The sequence below is a fragment of the Garra rufa genome, chromosome 24 (genome assembly GCF_049309525.1).
Source record: "Garra rufa chromosome 24, GarRuf1.0, whole genome shotgun sequence".
Classification (NCBI taxonomy): domain Eukaryota; kingdom Metazoa; phylum Chordata; class Actinopteri; order Cypriniformes; family Cyprinidae; genus Garra; species Garra rufa.
In genome coordinates, this window is record NC_133384.1 from 35,745,148 (window position 1) to 35,765,015 (window position 19,868).

The 19,868-nt window shown below is 37.6% G+C and overlaps 1 protein-coding gene across 1 annotated transcript in view; it reads right to left on the reverse strand.

Moving 5' to 3' along the window:
- Positions 1–2,370: 2,370 nt before the first annotated feature.
- LOC141300326 (SH3 and multiple ankyrin repeat domains protein 1) overlaps positions 2,371–19,868 on the reverse strand; it is a 79,028-nt gene continuing 61,530 nt past the window's right edge. Inside the window, exons 18-28 of the mRNA XM_073830629.1 lie at positions 19,479–19,614; positions 19,293–19,373; positions 19,135–19,143; positions 17,574–17,600; positions 17,388–17,447; positions 15,812–15,927; positions 12,729–12,852; positions 12,407–12,654; positions 7,880–10,587; positions 4,265–5,356; positions 2,371–3,479 (exon numbers count right to left, since the gene is read on the reverse strand). Of these exons, the coding sequence (XP_073686730.1) occupies positions 3,398–3,479; positions 4,265–5,356; positions 7,880–10,587; positions 12,407–12,654; positions 12,729–12,852; positions 15,812–15,927; positions 17,388–17,447; positions 17,574–17,600; positions 19,135–19,143; positions 19,293–19,373; positions 19,479–19,614 (4,683 nt within the window). The 3' untranslated portion in view covers positions 2,371–3,397. The remainder of the gene's footprint in view (positions 3,480–4,264; positions 5,357–7,879; positions 10,588–12,406; positions 12,655–12,728; positions 12,853–15,811; positions 15,928–17,387; positions 17,448–17,573; positions 17,601–19,134; positions 19,144–19,292; positions 19,374–19,478; positions 19,615–19,868) is intronic.

Here is a 19,868-nt window from a genome sequence, read left to right on the forward strand (position 1 = left end):
CATATCAGCTTGTTTACCGAGCAAGTTCATAAGTTCAAAAGCAAATAACAATATACTGTTAAAATAACAATGCAATTAAACATTTCTATAATCAAAGCATATGAAGTGTTTAAGGAACTTAGAATAGTAACATTGTAACAGTGTTGATGATTGTTTATTGTCAGAGTTCATCACCTCGGCAACAGCAACAGGAAAGTAGCCAGTGTCATGTGATCTCAACTGCATCATATGCAGTCAATCGTGGCCTTTGGGAATGTAAGGAATAGTTCATCCTAAAATAAAAGAAGTAATGATTCACTCACCTTCACGGTTGTTTCTTCAACGGAACAATGCTCAAGCATACAGTTAAAAGAATAGCTCACCCAAAAAACAATGTACTTATCCAAGATGTAGATGAGTTTGTAGCATCGCATCACTTGCTCACCAATGGATCCTCTGCAGTGAATGGGTGCTGTCAAAATGAGAGTCCAAACAGCTGATAAAAACAGCACAATAATCCACACCACTTCAGTTCATCAATTAAACATCTTGAGAGGTGAAAAGCCACATGTTTGTAAGGAATAAATCCATCCTTAAAGGATAAGGTCACTTCCAGAATAAAAATGTACAGATAATTTACTCACCCCTTTGTCATGCAAGATGTTCATGTCTTTCTTCAGTCGTAAAGAAATTATGTTTTTTGAGGAAAACATTTCAGGATTTCTCTCCATATTATGGATATGCATGGCGCCCCAAGTTTGAACTTCCAAAATGCAGCTTCAAAGGGCTCTAAATGATCCCAGCCGAGGAAGAAGGGTCTTATCTAGCAAAACAACTGGTTATTTTCTAAACAAATTGATAATTTATATACTTTTTAACCTCAAATGCTCGTCTTGCCTCTTCTCTGTGATGCACATGCGTAGTCTGTGTGATCCGGGTCAATACAGTTAGGGTATGTCGAAAAACTCCCATCTCGTTTTCATCTTCTTTCGTTAAATAAGACCCTTCTTCCTCGGCTGGGATCGTTTAGAGCCATTTGAAGCTGCATTTAAACTGCATTTTGGAAGTTCAAACTTGGAGGCACCATTTAGGTCCACTATATGGAGAGAAATCCTGAAATGTTTTCCTCAAGAGACATAACGTCTTAGTGACTGAAGAAAGAAAGAAAGAAAGAAAGAAAGAAAGAAAGAAAGAAAGAAAGAAAGAAAGAAAGAAAGAAAGAAAGAAAGAAAGAAAGAAAGAAAGAAAGAAAGAAAGGGGTGAGTAAATTATCTGTAAATTTTTGTTCTGGAAGTGAACTACTCCTTTAAAGGGGTCATCGGATGCTCATTTTCCACAAGTTGATATGATTCTTTAGGGTCTTATTGAGAAGTCTAAAACATACTTTGGTTAAAATTTCTTAATGGTAGTGTAAAAAACTTTTTACCTTGTCAAAATCAGCCCTTTTTAGAGCGAGCTATTCTGTTGCATGTTCCTTTAAATGCTAATGAGCTCTGCTCGTCCCGCCCCTCTCTGCCGTGGGATGACCAGTCGTAATGTTTACTTTAGCCGAATTAGCCGAGTTTAGCTGTGAAACTTGCTAACTAGCACATTATTAAGAAAGGCCATTTGCAAAGATGCATAAAAAAACCCTTAGACATTAACCCCTGGTTTCACAGACAAGGCTTAAGCCTAGTCCTAGACTAAAGTCTAAGTCTGAGCTGTTTTAACTGAAAAAAAAAACATGTACTGACTGATCTTAAAATATATCAGTGCCTTTGTTTTGTCTAAAGATGCATGCCAGTAGTGTTTTCTAAGCATGTTTATAAAAATGACTTAAATTGCCTAATTGAACTGTGGCCTAATCCTGGCTTAGTCTAAGCCCTGTCTGTGAAACTGGGCCTAAGAGTCTATAATCCATAATAACGCTTCCATTTTGTCTGAACAGTCCAAAACAGCCCTAAACAAATATGTGAGTAGATTTTGATGCAAGGGACAACAAGAGATGGACCTTTTCACTGGAGGAAGCATTATTATGGGTTTTTTGTATTTGGCGGGAATTGATGGTTTAAAATTAAAAACATCTTAATGATAGATTTGTGTCTTACAAACATGCAGCTTTTGGCTTCTCAAGACATTAATTGATGGACTGGAGACTGCAAAGGATCCATTGGTGAGCAAGTGGCAAGAAACAAACTCATCTACATCTTGGATGTCCTTAGCGGCCGTTTTGTGGGTGAACAATCCCTGTGGTAAAACATATAGTAAAAATGAGCTGTGAAAGCTACAAAAATTCAAATTCAGAACATTTTCTGTACATTTTGATCAAAGAGAGATGAGAATAAATTCAACAAGAGAATAATTTATTCAAACCTCTTAAGCAGAGCTTATGTATCATCATATTCATCAATTATTGTACAGAACATTAGAAATATCTGATATTTATTTATATATATATATATTTATATATATATATACTTTAATTCTGCATACACTTCCACACACACACTCACACATACATATATATATATATATATTTCCTTTGTTCCTATTTCCTTAAATATATTTTCAAATGAAATGGAGTTAGCTTTACTCCTATAAAACAACCACCACCGCCATAACAAAACACACACATACACACACACACACACACACGCAAAGTCTGTGTTTGAGTGTGTGTGTTTGTGTAGGTTAACAAGAGCGCACTTAAGCAATATAAACGATGAGTTCTTTCATTGTGTTCTGATCTTTGGAAGACTGATTCTGCTTACGGTATTAAAACGCTTACATACTTAATCCTTATATGGTTATTATTGGCATTACGATGACTTTTTTTACTGCTTAAAGTCAACATGAAATAGTCTGCAGCCCATTTTACTTTCATAATACAACATATCTGAGTAAAAAAGGACATTGAATGCGAAAAATGTAAGGCAGGACTTTTTATCTATTGCAGATCAGTTGGATGGTGGAAAGTTTCACTATATGACTGGCGAGTAAAAGAAAAGTTTATTCGATAAGCATTAAAAATGTGTATTATAAAGTAAATGGGTTCACGGTTTCATGTTGACTTTAATCATCATATTATCAGATGAATCAAAGCCTGCACGTCAAGATGCTAAAATATGCACAGTAGCCTCATTTGTATTAATATAATAATATCGTATTACTAAAACTCATTACACCTCTTGATCTCGTCATCCCAAAAAACAATGAAAGAAGTACATTCTCTCTGTCTCTGATTGGCTGAAGACGTTTGGCCGTCTGGCTTCAGCTGGGACGACAAACATTTGCGACTTTAGCGAAAGTGTTCGAGTATTTCAAAGCGCTTCTCCATTGCAATCATCAGTGGAAGTCTTTCCCCTCTCATCCCAAGTGCTTTTTGTCTAACCCCATTCTTTCTTTCTATCCTCTAACTGGTTCTCTCTAATTCTCTCCTCTAGCTCTGAGTCGCCTCATCTCTCATGCGTTCGTTCTGCCCTTCAGAAGAAACAGTGGAGACAGAGAAAGCAGAGGAGAGCCTAGAAAACATGGAAGGGGGGAAAGAAAAAGAAAGGAGGCAGAACATGAGGTAAGAAACCAAAGTGCTTGACACACCAATCATCTACAAACTAGGATGAAGAATTTGGCTTTTAAAAGCAATATGTAATTATAGTGCACGTGCCAGTTGTGCAACTTTAAATAAATGCCATGGTTAATGAAAGGAATGAGCTGTAATTCAACTGATTAGATGATTTTTGTGGTCTTAAATGGAATATGAAAAATCATAACTTTATTTATGTTATAATATACACTACTAGTCAAAGGCTTGTGCATACGTTTACATTTCTAAAACTACAAAGTAGAAGTTTAGTACAAGTACAAGGAGACATGAGAACTCCTCCAGGTAGTGTCTTGAAATTTGGTCTCTATATAACACAAATACTTCTAAAGTGTGGAAAATGTCTCTAATAAAGAATTAATAGAAATGCCCAAACCTCTGACTGGCAGTGCAAAATAAAATATGTACATATGAAGGTTGCAGTCTAGAGAGGAAATGGCTTTTGTGATCAAATGAAGTCTTCCTTAACTAAACTTCTTTTAATAAACATCATCTAAAGCATACAAAACATCAAGGGCAGAATATTTATTCATTGTTGAGTAAAGCTGCAGGCAGAATTTATCCATGCAGAGCTAAATTTTTATGAAATGGTGGACCATTTTTAGGAAAACGAATATAAACGGCCCCCTCACTACTTCTGTCTAGTTTGCTTTCTGATGTTCGTTTGCTTGCTCCTCTAAATTTCCCCTCCTCTTTCTATCTCACCTGTCTGTAAGTCTCTTAAGCGCACGCTCAATGTTCATGCGGTGTCCGACCCGACTCACGCCCAGATCCAGGAAGTCCTCTTTTGTCAGAGACGGCAGGTGGGAGCCGTCAATCTCGTTGTCGAGAAAGCGCTCCCGGTGCTCTGCCAGATTCAGGTAAGTCAGCCAATCGGCAACGTCGTATTTGCTCCAGTATGGGAGGGGCTTAGACACAAAAGGCTGATTGGGTGGAGGAGGAGTTAAGGGCGGGTAGCTCATACAAGATGGGGAGGAGCCTCCGGATAGGAAGTGGGTAGGAGAGAGAGAGCTGGAGACCAGCACGGGGTTAGGAGGAGCCACAGATGACGGGAGCGGAAAGAGAGGAGAAGTTTGCGGGAAAAACTGGTCAGAATATTGATGGGCAACTCCTAGCGGGGGCGTTAAAGGAGGTTGTATTTCGTACGGAGAGCCGTAGAGCGGCGTCGACGGAAAGAGAGGGAGCGAGGACGGACGTGGAGGTCCAGGTTGTGGGTGGTCCGAGCAGGAGATGAGAGGACTGGGCGCTCGGCGACGCTGGGTGTACGAATGAGATTCGGAACGGCGTAGTTCTGGTCCGGAGAACTGAAACTCGGACACTTTACCGCGATACTTCGAGCGATGTTTTGGTGACAAGGGATAGGGGGAATAGGATGGAGAAAGCGGGGGATGAGAGACTGAGGAAGGAGAAAGAGGTGTGTGAGAGAGAGATATCGGAGAAATGGGAGGATGAGGTAATGATGGAGGAGAGAGGGGTGCATGAGCCAGGGAAAGAGGAGAGAGGGGGGCGTGGGGCAGCGAAGGAGGGGACAAAATCCCGTGAGGAAAAGAAATCGGAGAATTTGACGGCGTCCAGTCTTTGAGAGGAGGTGGAGCTGGGGTTGCGGTGAGAGGTAACGGGGTCGGGGTTAAGGCCGGGGTTAGAGACGTTACGGGAAGAGGAGACGAAGGTACAGGGTTAGGGTTCAGAGCCATCGAGGGGCAGTTAGATGGTAAAGAGTTTGGAGAGTAGGGACGCTGGAGAGACGGCACAGAAGCAGGGAGGAGAGGTGCACAGAGGGAGGGATCGCCTGGAAACCTGTGAAAGAGTCAATGAAAAGTGTGTAAGGCAGAAAAATAACTACTGCTTATTTAAATCAGAAAAATGCAATAAAACTAGATTGACACAACAATGCTGAGGTGTTGTGGGTGTATGCCAGGGATTGCTATGCGGCTGCTAAAGAATATTAAGAGAGGTTGATTATTTGAGGTACACAGCAAAATCCCCAGTGTTAATTTAACACTCTGAGTGTGGACACATGTAGACACTGAAGCAGTGTTAAAAGTTAACGAGATAATTAGGTGATTAACGAAGTGATGATTGATCATTATTGAAGACACCTGATGTTAATAAGCAGAATCATCAAAGGAGAAAACCAAAATTTTTAAGCAACCATTATAGTGGTCAGTGTTTGCATTAGTTGGGCTCTTGACCCTTAAATCTTCAATATTAGGTCTTGTTTGGCCGCAATTACTGAGTTACAACAGCCAGACAAGTCAAGAGCAAAAGTCATCAGGTGGCATTGACTATGTTTGACATAATCATCATATAGTGACTTGAGTATCTGACATATGATTTCCTTACAGATTACAAGAAACTGTGAACAAAAGAGCAATCAGTTTTGGCATAATCAGACAGATGATGAAAAAAGAGTTTATTTTAATTTAGACACACAGACATGAAGAATCAGCATGAGAATCACAACAACGGTGACCATCAAAAAGCGTGTCGTAGCCACTCAGAACTCATCCATGACTCCCATCATGCATTGTGGCATGAATAAATTATGAGAGTTCAGAGTTGATCTGTTTATCTGAATATGCCGTTTGTCACCATTGTTGAGATTCATGGGCTGGTTCTTGATGTCTATGTGTGCCTATGTGAAACTCTTTATTTTTTAAACAGGTTGTAAAAAAATCTTTCCAAAATGTATAGGAAGCACTGGATCTTCTGTGGATTGTCAAGGCTATTACAATAAGCAAGAAAACAAAAACAAAAAAAAACTAAGAGATTAAACACTAGGTGATTCACGTCAAACAAGGAATATGTTAAAACATAATCATCACCTGACATGAGCTTATGTCTGGCTGTTTTAACTCAAATACAGCAGCCAAACAAAATCTAGTATTAAAAATTTAAGGGTCAAGAGCCCAACTAATGCAAACACTGACCACTATAATGGTTGCTTAAAAATTTTGGTTTTCTCCTTTGGTGATTCTGCTTATTAACATCAGGTGTCTTCAGTAATGATCAATCATCACTTGATTAATCACCTAATTATCTCGTTAACTTCAACACTGCTTCAGTGTCTATATGTGTCCACACTCAGACTGTTAAATTAACACTGGGGATTTTGCTGTGTATCATTTATGTCTATAGCACAAACAGGATGAGATTTTATGTGACCCTGGATCACAAAACCAGTCTTAAGTAGCGCGGGTATATTTGTAGCAGTAGGCAAAAATACATTGTATGAGTCAAAATTATACTTTTTTCTTTTATGTCAAAAATCATTAGGATATTAAGTAAAGATCATGTTGTAAATTTCATGTTGTATCTCAGATATTGTCCTATTCTAACAAATGCATGAATAGATTTTTTTTCAGCTTTCAAATGATGAAATCTCCATTTTAAAAAATGTACTGGTTTTGTGGTCCAGGGTCACATATACTGTATATATTTACACTACAGAGCAAAAGTCCTAGGCCACTAGTACTTTCACCAGTGTAGGGGGTAAAGTATTACAAGAAAAATGAGTTACATAATCACTTTTTTCAAGTAAATATTAAAGTAACGCATTACTTAAATATTTACGTTACTTTTCCAAATAATTAACGCCAGTTACTTTTTTTCCACAGTTATTGATTAAAAGTTATCAGGAGTATGATGTTACTTTAGTTCTAGAATAAATGTGAACATGCTTAATTCATCTCACAGATTCAGTATTCCTCATAATGAATAAAAACAGTGAATTGCAACAGAATATGATGCAAACCTGCAATAACTGAATATGTTTAGTAATAAAAATATCTTTTATGTATTTAATCCCATTTTATTAACCAGTGTCTTAGCTTTTGACCTTTAATGATCCAATGCAACCATACTAATAAGCAAAAATTGCTCAAAAACAAACCAACGTTTGTTTTTTTTATTTTTATTGCAGAAGAGTGTTGAGCTTTCTTCTTCTGCAGTCTACTTTACAGACATTAATTTATTTTTTCACAATTAACTTATCACAATACTGTGGCTTCGCAGGATGGTTTCTTGAAGTGTCTTGGAGATGTCTAGTCTGTCTGTCAAATGTAAACTGATATTTCCTACTGAAACACTGCAGCAAAAGATAGAAATAACTTCAAAATATTTTTTGTTGGTGAAAATACTAGTGGTCTGAGACTTTTCCACAGTAGTGTGTGTATGTATAGATAGATAGACAGATATTACCTATACTCCATTTGAGATACAGTAGGAGAATGCAGAAATTCATGTAATTTTTGAAGGGTTCACAAACTTTATTGTGTATCAATAACATGAGTGTCCTTTTATTTTCACAAGATGTCTCACCTATGATTTGGGGGTGGTGCCTGACTCTGCCAGCCACCAAGCTGTTGTAGTTTACTGCTGAGTTCATTTATGATGCTGGCCTTAACATTGGAGAGAGGAGAGTTGAGACGACGATCCATAAATGTTGGCATCTTCACTGCAGCGTCGCCTCCTCTTCCCTGTTCTTGCTCGTCCTCTTCCCTTGACCTGTACATGTTGGGAGCGGTGCTAGCCTGCCGCTGTAGTGGTCCGGGTCGTCCATTTTCTGCGTGCACGTGATATTTGGACATATTCTGAGTGTGTGTTTTTGCGAGTGGCGGGTTTGGAGGTTTCGATTTATGCATGTGCGGTTTGTGTGTTTTTTGAGCGTATTTATCGGTGTGTGAAAGAGTCGAATCTAGGGACACGCTCCGGTCTTCTTTGAATCCATCCCCTACTATACTGCTCTCCATGCTTTCTCTACGCCTTCCTCCTCTCTCCTTCTCTCGGCCTCCTACTTGTTCTCTTCTCTCTCCAAAGTTTTCCATGTGGTGATCACTGCTGCTGTGACTATCCAGCTCCTCGATTCCAGAATCTACCACAGCTTCTGACCAATCACGCCCTTTAAGTGCCGAAGGAAGTCGGTCACCTGTGATAATTGATGTACTTTCCAAAGGCATTGTTGTGGCGACAGTCATTACAGCTGCTGGCGCAGCCACAGTGGAGTATGACATAGAAATGTTAGCGTGGCCTTGCTGCGGGTAGAAAAGCGGGAGAGGACGATGCAACGACAAAGGGTCAGATGAGGTGGTTGTGGTAGAAGGGGAACTCGATAAAGGGAATATCTGAGGAGAAGGAAGAGATGGGGAGAGAGCTGACTGGGTCAGATTGGCCACCTCACTGTCGTAAGACGTAAGACTAGAAGCGGCGGAGTCTCCCGCTTGTGGCGAGGGTAAAGGTTGGGGTTGGCCGGTGTTTGGGTGCTGGGAATAGCTTGAGGGTTGGGACTGGGACGGGTTTGTGGGAGGTATTTTGGGACACAGCTGTGGAGGGGGGATTAGAGGAGATGGTGGGAAAAGATATGGATGTACCACAGCAGAAGGATGGACGGGTGTCTGCTGTGAGTCAGCTTGCGTGTTGTCTGGTAGGGACATGGCGTCTTGCGGGGGTTTGGACAGCATTTGCAAAGACTGTTGCTCCTTGGGTGGCTGAGATCCTGACAGCTCCTTCTGTTGTTGTTGTTGATTATATTCTGTTGTTCCATGGGTGTCTATTTCTATTCCGTTTGCAAACTGTATAGGGGGAGGTAGGGGCTCTGCAAACACAAACTCATCGTCCACATCCACAGATGGAGCAGGGGGTGGAAGCATCATCACATCGCCACCCTCTCCAACCCCTAGATTCTGCCCTCTCTTTGCTTCCTTCTCTCCCTCCTTTTCCATCCCACTTTCTCCCATCTTATGTCCTCCCCTATCATCCTGGGAATTACTGGTGGGATTTTTGTCAGATGTGCTGAGCTCACTCTCCTTACCTATAAAGGAAGGCCTGCGGGGAGGAGGCTTGGGTGGTATCCTCTTGTGCCCTTCCCTTTCTCGGTCCCGCATGTAGGTGTGGTACTGATTGGCTCTGTTGTCTCTGTCCTGAAGGTGGGGGTGGGACTGGTACTGACTGGCTTGATTATCTGTAAACCGTACCTTTGGTGCCCCTCGTTCCTCTTTATCCACAATATTCTGTTCACTCCATTCCAAGCTCCCCGTCCCTCCACCGCTCAATCGAAGCATCCGAGGCGACTGGGGGCGACTCTGTGGGACAGGCCCACTTGTTGTTGGAGAGGCACCAGTAAGATACAGAGAGGTGTGTGATTGGTAAATGTAGAATGGAGGAACAGGTTTTTGGTTTGGAGAGGAGACGGCAGAAGGAAAAGCTCCAGTGCTGGACATCTGCCGACCGAAGTGGCGGTCTTCTCTACGTGTACGCCGGTCGTCTTTCAGCGCTCGCTCACGTGCTGCCAGTGCAAGTCCAAGTGGGCTTGTTGGGTCTAGAACCTTTCCCGTCAATGGGTGGATGAAAGTAGTGGCTTGATGAGGTGTAGCAGATGCGTACTGTGGCAGTCCAAACGCAGGCGGCATGCTTAAGGCATCACCAGAGATCAATCCCTCATCGATAGACTTAGAAGAGCGCAAACGAGCGGAAGTGTTGCCCTCCAACGAAGCCTGAGCAGACTCCTGCTCATCTAACATGTCCTCCTCAGAGGAGTAGTAGAAGGAGGCGCTTCTCCGACGGGAGTCACGGTAGCGTTCGCGTTCCCGCTGTGCGGTGCTCCTGCCCAGCGTTTCCAGTTTTGACGGGATACTAGGTGGTTGAGGTGGAGCCGGCGCAGGAGCCACGACTGGGTTCTGAGGCTTTGCCTCTTCCTGCTCTTCGTTATTCTCAGGAGACGGCTCTGTGTCCTCACTGCTTGCACGGCTGCTGTGCCCAGAGCTGCTGGTAGATGGCGCTTTCACAATAATCGTTGGGATCGAAATGGAACTTTTTTCTAACTTATCTCGGCCGGTCTCCTCCACCTTGCGCTGCTTCACCAAAAGCCCCTTCCCACCTTGGCGACCTGCAATCTTGGCCACTGCTGGCCCTTGGTTCCGCTGTGCGGTGGACTGCTTCAGGCCCACATCAGAGGGAGGTGTGGCATTGCTATAGCCACGCCTCAGGACGCCCATTCTTCCTCCTCCCATCTTGCTGGTATCAGTTTCAGCCTGTGAAACACAATGTTTCAAAGTCTTAAAGGGATTCACCCAAAAATTAAAATTCAGTCATGATTTACTCACCCTTGAGTTGTTCTAATGCTTTATGCCCTTTTTTCTTTTTTGGACAACTTTCTTTTTTTAAATGCCATGCACGCTTGTCCATATAATAGCAGTGGATTACACTCAAGTATCAAGTATCAGCACAAATAGTTTCATCTGACACATGCCGTATATTCCAAGTGCTCTGGGGATATACTATAAGGTTTGAAGAAAACAAACTGATATTTAACATATTATTTAACAAATATCCTGACATTGGCAGTTGGTCTCTGTGTACGACTGCATGCTCATGAGACTTTATTAGTGTAGTAGTTCATTTTGATTCACCCAGAAAAACGTGATTTTGAAAAATCAAGTTTAGTAAAAACACATCCATGTAATTTCTTCTCTGATAAGGAAAAGTATGTAAGCTAACATGTTGGTTGAATATCTAGAGAGAGATAAACAGCATGGGTCTTTAATTGTTTTCAAATTTAGCTTAAGTCTGACACTTTTTATATATAAATTATTTTTATTATAAATTATTATTTTCATGTTTTGCCATTAAACCTTAAATTCGCTGACATCTGCCTCCCAGATCATTGTACTTTAATGTCTCTTTTATCGATTAATGTTTCTCTTACACCCAAATGCACCCAAAATTCAAGATATGTTGTTTTCATAATTATAACATACAATATTAGGACATATGTGACCCTGGACCACAAAACCAGTCTTAAGTCGCTGGGGTATATTTGTAGCAATAGCCAAAAATACATTGCATGGGTCAAAATTTTTGATTTTTCTTTTATGCCAAAAGTCATTAGGAAATTAAGTAAAGATCATGTTCCATGAAGATTTTTTGGAAAATTCCTACTGTAAATATATCAAAATGTAATTTTTGATTTGTAAAATGCATTGTTAAGAACTTAATTTGGAGAACTTTAAAGGTGATTTTCTCAGTATTTTGATTTTTTTGCACCCTCAGATTCCTGATTTTCAAATAGATGTATCTCGGTCAAATATTGTTCTATCCTAACAAACCATACATCAATAGAAAGCTTATTTATTGAGCTTTCATATGATGTATAAATCTCAGTTTTGTCAAATTTTACCATATGACTGGTTTTGTGGTCCAGGGTCACATATTTGTAGAATATCAGAATAGAATATTGCAATTCAGTTCAGCCACAGCATCTCAAAGGCAAAATAAAGGCTGGTTCTAATTTCATAATTAAAAGTATCATTTAATTTCATATTTCTATTTTTAAATTTTGATATTTAAAATATAATTGTTTTAAATCCATAATTAAGAAAGATAATTTTTAAGGCAAAAATAAATAAGGTTGTGGCAAAAATAAAATATACTTGTTTCTGTTTGGTTCTGTGACTCTAATTGCTGGGACTTGACTGACTTGAGACTTGATGGTAAGGACTTGAGACTTGCACATGTGTGACTCATCCCCACCTCTGGAAAATACACATACTATTTTGTGGGAATTTGTAGGCATTTTTTCTTTCATGTCACATTTTTATTAATCTTGATTTTTTTGTCTTTTTTCTTAATGCTGAGCACTATCCACTGCCATTATATAGACGATATTGTCCGAAAAAGAAAGAAGGTCATCGGAACAACACAAGGGTAAGTAAATTATGACTTAAATCTAGTTTCTGGGTGAACTGCCCCTTTAATACTTTTATTATGGTAGTATATGTCCAGAAACAGACAAGAACTAATATAATCAGTGCCATTTCTTAAAACCTTTGACCAGTGCTATCAAGCTCTTACCCTGCGGTTGGGTGGGACCCTGTGCTGCGTCTGGCTATGAGGCAGGTGGTGTGATGGAGGCAGAGGAGGGACAGCAAAAAAATGTGTTGGCGCCGCTCTCCTGTCTGTGTGGCCGCCGGCAGACAGGGGCGGCTCAGGCGCTGAGGTTTCGGGCGGAGGGGGGATGTCCTCTGGTCCAGGCACAGAAAGACTACGAGACAGCTTCATAGTAGGAGGATGGAGGTGCACCCTCTCCTCCTCAGTCACTCCTTTGGACGAAAGACATGCAAATCAAAGTGGACTAAAAAGCGACAGATTCAACACTTGTTGCATTTAAACTCACCCATGGATTTCTGACGCATCATCATAGCTCGCTGAGTTGAATGGCCTGATGAAAACTGGGCTTGGTTATAACCATACCCAGACCCTGATGACATCACGCCAACACCTGATTGTTCAAAAGTTTGCTGTAAAAAAGGGAAAAGACTGATGGGATGGAATATTTAGCACATTTTTATGCTGCCTCTTTTTGCCTTGCAACTCTATTTCCACATTAACTGCTTGTAAATGTACTTCTTCAGCCACTGCAGCACAGAAGTGGTGTCACTCTTGCACTTATTACCAGGTGAAAAGCCTTACTAACATGACTGTGCAACAGCTAAGATCAGACTAGCAAATGCAAGTAGTCAAGTAGGGATGCACCGAATGTTCTGCAACCTAAATTATATCCAAATAAGCGAAAAGGCAGAATAAATTACACCGAACAATGACGTAACGCAATCAAAAAGAGGCATGCACTAATTCAGCAAACATGTGGGCAGTGTGGAAGCATTTAAAACTGTCTGAGAAAGACGCAAAAATCATTACAAGCACCGTCAGCAAGAGACTGTTTAGTACCACATCGCATGTCTTCCATGAGAAGAGGAAAGGGTGGTTGTTGCTGGTTACTGCATAATGACTGAAATCACAAAATAGCCTTAAACCATTAGTAAATAAACTACAGAACGTTATGTTGTCTGATACACGCACAAATTGCATTTATTCTGACAGCGCTGCACAAGCTCCTTAGCCAGGGTTTGAAGTCCAAAGCGTAAGGGAAGTCTGCGTGATCAGAATTATTCATAAATCTGCTGCTGTCAGCAAAAAGTAGTACTGAGATCTTCTTGCGGGTTTCCGCCAAAATAAAAGTCAACATTTATAAATGTTAGTATTGTAATTTTACTGTTGTTCTGTAAAATGAAATAAAAAAGACAAAAATAATGATAACAATCCTTACAACAGCTCTATTAATACATTTATTATAGAATTCTCCTTTGCTCAGCAAGGCTGCATTTTTTTGTACATTAAAAACACATGCCTGATTCAAGAAGGGGGTCTTAAAATGGCCAAAGAATATTATTTTACTAACTTATTAAGTTGAAGTTAAATTGTGCTATGTTGGTAGGCTATAATGTCTACCAGAATGTTAAAAATGTTCAGCGTAAATATTTTTAAATTGTTGTTTTGTAAATGATTTTTTTTCTTTGAAAAGCAAGACAAAACTATAAAAAGCAAATATTGGCTATTTAATTTAGTTTTTAGTTTGGGAAAAGCACGTAAAAGTCCACTTACTACGTTGACATGCACATAGACGGTGGACTTTTACATGCTTTTCCCAAACCAGGCCGTTGACGTGTCGCCATTTGTAGTTTTTGAGACTAGTAGGGATTGGGTAACAGTTGTTTTTAATACACTCATGGTGGACTTACAAATTTTCCAATGCAGCGTTTTGTGAGTACATACCCTATTTACACTACTGTAGAAGTTTGGTAAGATTACTTGCATGTTTAGTGGTGCAATTTACGAGATACATCACATGTACCATGTATGGCTGTAGCAAGCCATTCAACAAGCTTGAATATTTCCGTCAATGTTCGACTAAGGTAAAAAAAGCTTCGGATGGGGCATTTAGATGGGCTTCGGAGTGCATAGCAATGTAGTCAAATCTACTCCGAACCATCCCTTTAAAATTTTGTTAGCTAATGAATGTATCAAGGCTGGACTGGGACAAAATTTTAGGCCAGGAATTCTTCAGGCCATCTTATACACCCACAACAACTTCTGAAACCACAAACAACCCTATTTTTTGTATCACATTTAAAAAAAGGTTTAAAACATTAGGTTGGGGCCGTGCAAAATAATTAAAGGTTCTTTCTTGAACTGCACCTTGACTTGCATTTTCCTTTTCAGTCTCTTAATTTTTCATGATATTTCATGACTTTTTTTTCACTAATTTTCTTTTTCCATCAGCCTCCTACTGTTATAAACAGAACTGTCTCCACCTTGTTGCAAAACAACCACCTCACTGTATTCTGTTTGCAACAGCATAATTTTATTTTAATTTAATTTAAAGTGTCGCATTATGACCATGACTTATATAGTTTTGTTAAATCTATAGCATTTTGCCTAAATGACAAAATTAGTACAATAATATTTAGATCATGACAATATCTCCTAATCCTAATAATTAACATGTTATTGCATTATCATGACTTATATTTTTCTCTTCCCAAAATTAACCATGGTTTATTACAGTAAAAGTAAAGTAATATTTTATTTTGGTGGATTGATAACAATCTGTTTTAAATTACAACCATAGTTTTACTACAAATTTCATGGATAGACTATGGTTAGTGTGTGATTACCATGGTTTAACTATAGTAAACATTTGGTTTTTGGATTTATTTTTGTAAGGGTTTTGTTGTTATCTGCCTTAGCTTCCTCTAAAATATAAAATGATGTTTTGTAACATTTGTTTGCTAAATTACTACTGTAACTTTATGGTAGATAATAATAATGTCCTTTAGCACACAATATTTTTAAGTGATGATAGTAATTTAGTTTAGTTTAACACAGTAGTATTATTCCTCTGGCTGCTACTTTGATTTATTAGTGATTTGCTATCAAATGTCGATCCACAAAATGCAGATTAAAACTAAGGTAATGAGCCTGGTTTAAAATGTAAGAAGTAGAAAGTACAGATATTTGTGTAAAAATGTAAGGAGTGAAAGTAAAAAGTAGTACTACTAAATAAACTATTTGCACTTTGTTACTTCCCATCTCTGAATGCTTTTTTGTTACTACTTGTAGTTTTTTTTTATATCACATTGTATTGTGCACACAACAGCTGAGTGAGCTGATGTAATAATCAAACAAGCTCTCCCAAACGTCTCTCTCATGTATGAAAGTGAATTGTTTTGTTCTGAACATTTCACCAATTTAGGTCCCCACAGAGCGTTTTGGTATTCTTTATGCCAAAATATTTAGCTGTGCATGCCGTTTTATTTTATTATGCTTAATGATAAATGACAAGATTTCATATTGACTGTAGTTTGAAATATGACTTGACTTCAGACGTCAGAACAGATAATGAAACAGAGATGTTACCTCATTAGCGTTAAAGCCCTTGTTTCGTTCCTTCTTGCCCCCGTGACCTCTGTGACCCTGAGAGTCTGATGTGCTAATTGTCTGCTGAGCAGCAGCTAGAATCTCGTCCAGCTTGTCTGGAGAATGAAAGGAGAACATGAACATTCTGTAAGTCATGAAAATGTATTTTTTGCCTTTAGTCTTCTTATTTAGGCTTGAGACTTGAGTAAAAACCACATGCATATAATAATATACATTAAAGAGCAGGTCATATGGGTTTTTCGAAAAATATATCTTTTGCAGTTACGTAGCTATCCCTCAATGTAACAGTCTGAAAAGTTGTTAAACAAATAAGTGCACAAAAAAAAAAGATATAGGGCCTCATTTATCAATCTAACGTAGAAACGAGCGCAGATCCGAGCGCACAAATCAACTTACGACAGAGTTCACGTGTGATTCGTGAAATATTTCTATGCAGCCAATCCCGTCGTACGATTGATCTTAGGTTGATAAATAGTCCATTGTGACTACATAATGTGTAAAGTAGAGAACATTTGTGGTTATAAAGTATCTATATTTTTATCTTTTTTAGAAAATGACCAATCGTTTTGCTAGATCGTGAAGAGCCTTTTGAAGCTGCATTGAAACTGCAATTTGGACCTTCAACTCACTGATCCCCAATAAAGTTCACTACATGGAGGAAAATCCTGTAATGTTTTCCTCAAAAACCTTAAAGGAGAAGTTTACTTTCAGAACAAAATTTTACAGATAATGTACTCACCCCCTTGTCATCCAAGATGTTCATGTCATTATTTCTCTGTTTTTTGAGGAAAACATTTCAGGATTTTTCTGCATATAGTGTACTTCCATGGTGACCCGAGTTTGAACTTCCAAAATGCAGTTTAAATGCAGCTTCAAACGATCCCAAATGCACCTGTAAACAATCCCAGTCGAGGAAAAAAGGTTTTATCTAGTCAAATGAAGTTTTTTTTTTAAATTACAATTTATGTACTTTTTAACCCCTTTCTGCGATGTGCATAAGTAGTCTGTGCATCTCTGGTTCAAAACAGTAAGGGTAGGTTGAAAAACTTCAAAAATCATTTCAAAATCATTGCTGCAGAAGTACCGACCCGGTGTTTGCAAAGTGAACATGCAAAGAAAAAAATTGATTTATGATAAAAAAAAAAAAAAAAAAAAAAACTCAATTGTTTAGCCTTTTTGATGTCTATTCATGCCATTCCAGTCCTATTGTCCTCTACAGAGGACATACAATAAATTTTTCAAAAATGCAAATTTTCCATTTTTTTCTAATGATCTAAACAATGTAATGGCATGAATAAATACTTAAATTCACAAATCTTTGTTTTCTGGGTCTCAGGAGGATATGGAGAAAAGCCTGGAAATGATTTCCTCAAAAAACTAAATTTCTTTTTAACTGAAGAAAGAAAGACATGAACATCTTGGATGACAAGGGGGTGAGTAAATTATCAGGACATTTTAATTCTGGAGTGAACTAGTTCTTTAAATGTGAGAGGCGAAAGTGTGTATACAGAGAAAAATACATAAATACAATAAATGCAAAGGAAGGGTTTCTTACTAAGGGCCATTTGATAGACGCTTTTCTTCTTTTCTGGAGCTTGAGAGCTCTCTGTATGATCTGAGCATAGAGAAAACCACATTCAAGATAGACAGAAAGCTTACAAGGAACAAACACACATGCCAGAGCATTTGAAGCCTGACATTCACGTACAAAAAAGCAAAAACAAAACAAAAATCATGTCACCTGGTTTCTTTTTCCATGGTGAGGCAGCTGTAACAGGAAGTGAGTCAATTATTTTTATAATGGTGACAATGTGATATTTCATATGTAGCTGTTTTATAATCACTTCAAATTATTCCCTTGCAACACTGTCAATACCTAACAAGTATTTTTCTCAAGTTTGCAGTCTATTTTCAGTTGTCATGGAAACAAACTAAGACGAAAACTGACAGCCAACAAACAGTAGAACACTGTCGCTGACAAGAAACTAGTTTCATAACTAATACATGTAAACTGCATGCTGTTGTTTACTCTATAAAATCTAGATTGATACTGACTAATAAACTAATGGAGGGCATTAATAACCTTGATACATTTTATATAAGACAGATTACCCAACTAAAAGAATGCATTAAATGAAACCTGTCAGAAAATATATATTTCACTGCTAAAACAGAAGACCATTTTTGTTTTGTTTTTGCATTATAACATTTTTTATGACCAAAAAAGGAACATTTTTAAAATAGTATATTTATTAAGGCTAAAAAGAACTATATTCTGTTCCTGATGAGAATAGCATGGAGAATCATTATGGGAAACAAGAAATAAAAATGTATAAAAAATAATATAGACATGAATTATTTAATATTTATTATTACAAATAATAATAATAATAATAATAATAATAACAAAACACATAGTACAAATGAAAATTTAAATGAAAATGGAAAATAAAAAACTAAAAACTAATTCTAAACATTAATAAAAATTACTTGTCATTTGAGAATATTACCCTCAGCCAGGGTTATTATTAACTAAAACTAAACTCTTACATCAAACATTTTATTTCTTATTTTGAAATGGAAAGAAATTTAAACTTTTATATTTATACCGGTATATAAGTTAGTTTAAATTCAAGTACTAATTTACTAAAAGTACTAAAACTGAAAGAAAACGTCATAAAAAGCCATATAGACATAAAAAAACAAATACAAACAAATAAATTATATTATTATTATTATTATTATTAAAAATATAAGTAATATAAAATGTCAGAAACCTGTCAGAAAAGATATATTTCACTACTAAAACAGACAAAACAAGAAATATGTTTATATAATTATGATGTAGACATGATGAAAAATGAAATAAAAATGTATTAAAAAGTATATAGAGATGAGTTATTTAATATTTATTATTACAAATAATAATAATAATAATAATAATAATAATAATAAAACAAAGTAAATATGAAAATTTAAATGAAAATGAAAAATTAAATATTTGAAGTCAAAATGTTAAAAAAATTTAAAATTATACAACGAAAAATTACTTTTATTTGAGAATATTCCCCTCAGTCAGGGTTATTATTAACTAATATTATTATTTTTATTTTGAAATGGAAAAATGTAAATATTACTAATTTCAATTTAGTTTAAATTCAAGTACTAATTTACTAAAAGTACTAAAACTGAAAGAAAAAGTAATTAAAAACACATAAAAATAAAAAAATAACAGACAAATACAAACAAATAAATTACATTATTATTATTATTATTACTATAAAAAATATAAAATGACAGACCTTTCTCCACTGTGTGCAAAGAAGAGACAAAAACAAACAAGCAAATTATCAGTCAAGATGTAGACTGAATGCATTAAGTAAATGCTTAATAAACTAGCATGAATTTCATGCATTTATGTATACATAAGGTGTGTGTATGTGTGTTTGCAAGACTGTACCCATCTCCTCCAGTTCTGAAGTCATGGATTTGGAGCGCAGAGCTATAGCCGGAGGGGTCAGCCGCTTACTTTGCTGAGGAACTAAAGGGAGAGAGAGAGAGCACTGTAAAATCAAATCAAAAACTGCCTGCAATGCCATTCATTTTCACTCCCACAGACAAATCCACAGTAAAAACACTCGCTGACCTTTCTTCTTAGGCATTTCCTCCATCTCAGGATTTCGCGCTACCATGACGACCTTCACCATCAGACTGTTCCCGCCCTGGCGAATCATGTTCACCACCTGCCTGTGACCCACCTTCACTACATTGATTCCATTCACCTGTCAAAATACAGTTATAATATTGCAATCAACAGGAACTTAAGATACATTGCAATACATACAACTGTTTAACAGTTCAGGGTCAGTACTTATTTGAAAGAAATGAATACTTTTATTTAGCAAGGATGCTTTAAATTGATCAAAAGTGACAGAAAAGACATTTACAATGTTACAAAATATTCAAAATGAGTCCTGAAAAAAATGTATCACAGTGTATCAGACATATTGTATCACTAGAATGATTTCTAAAGGAT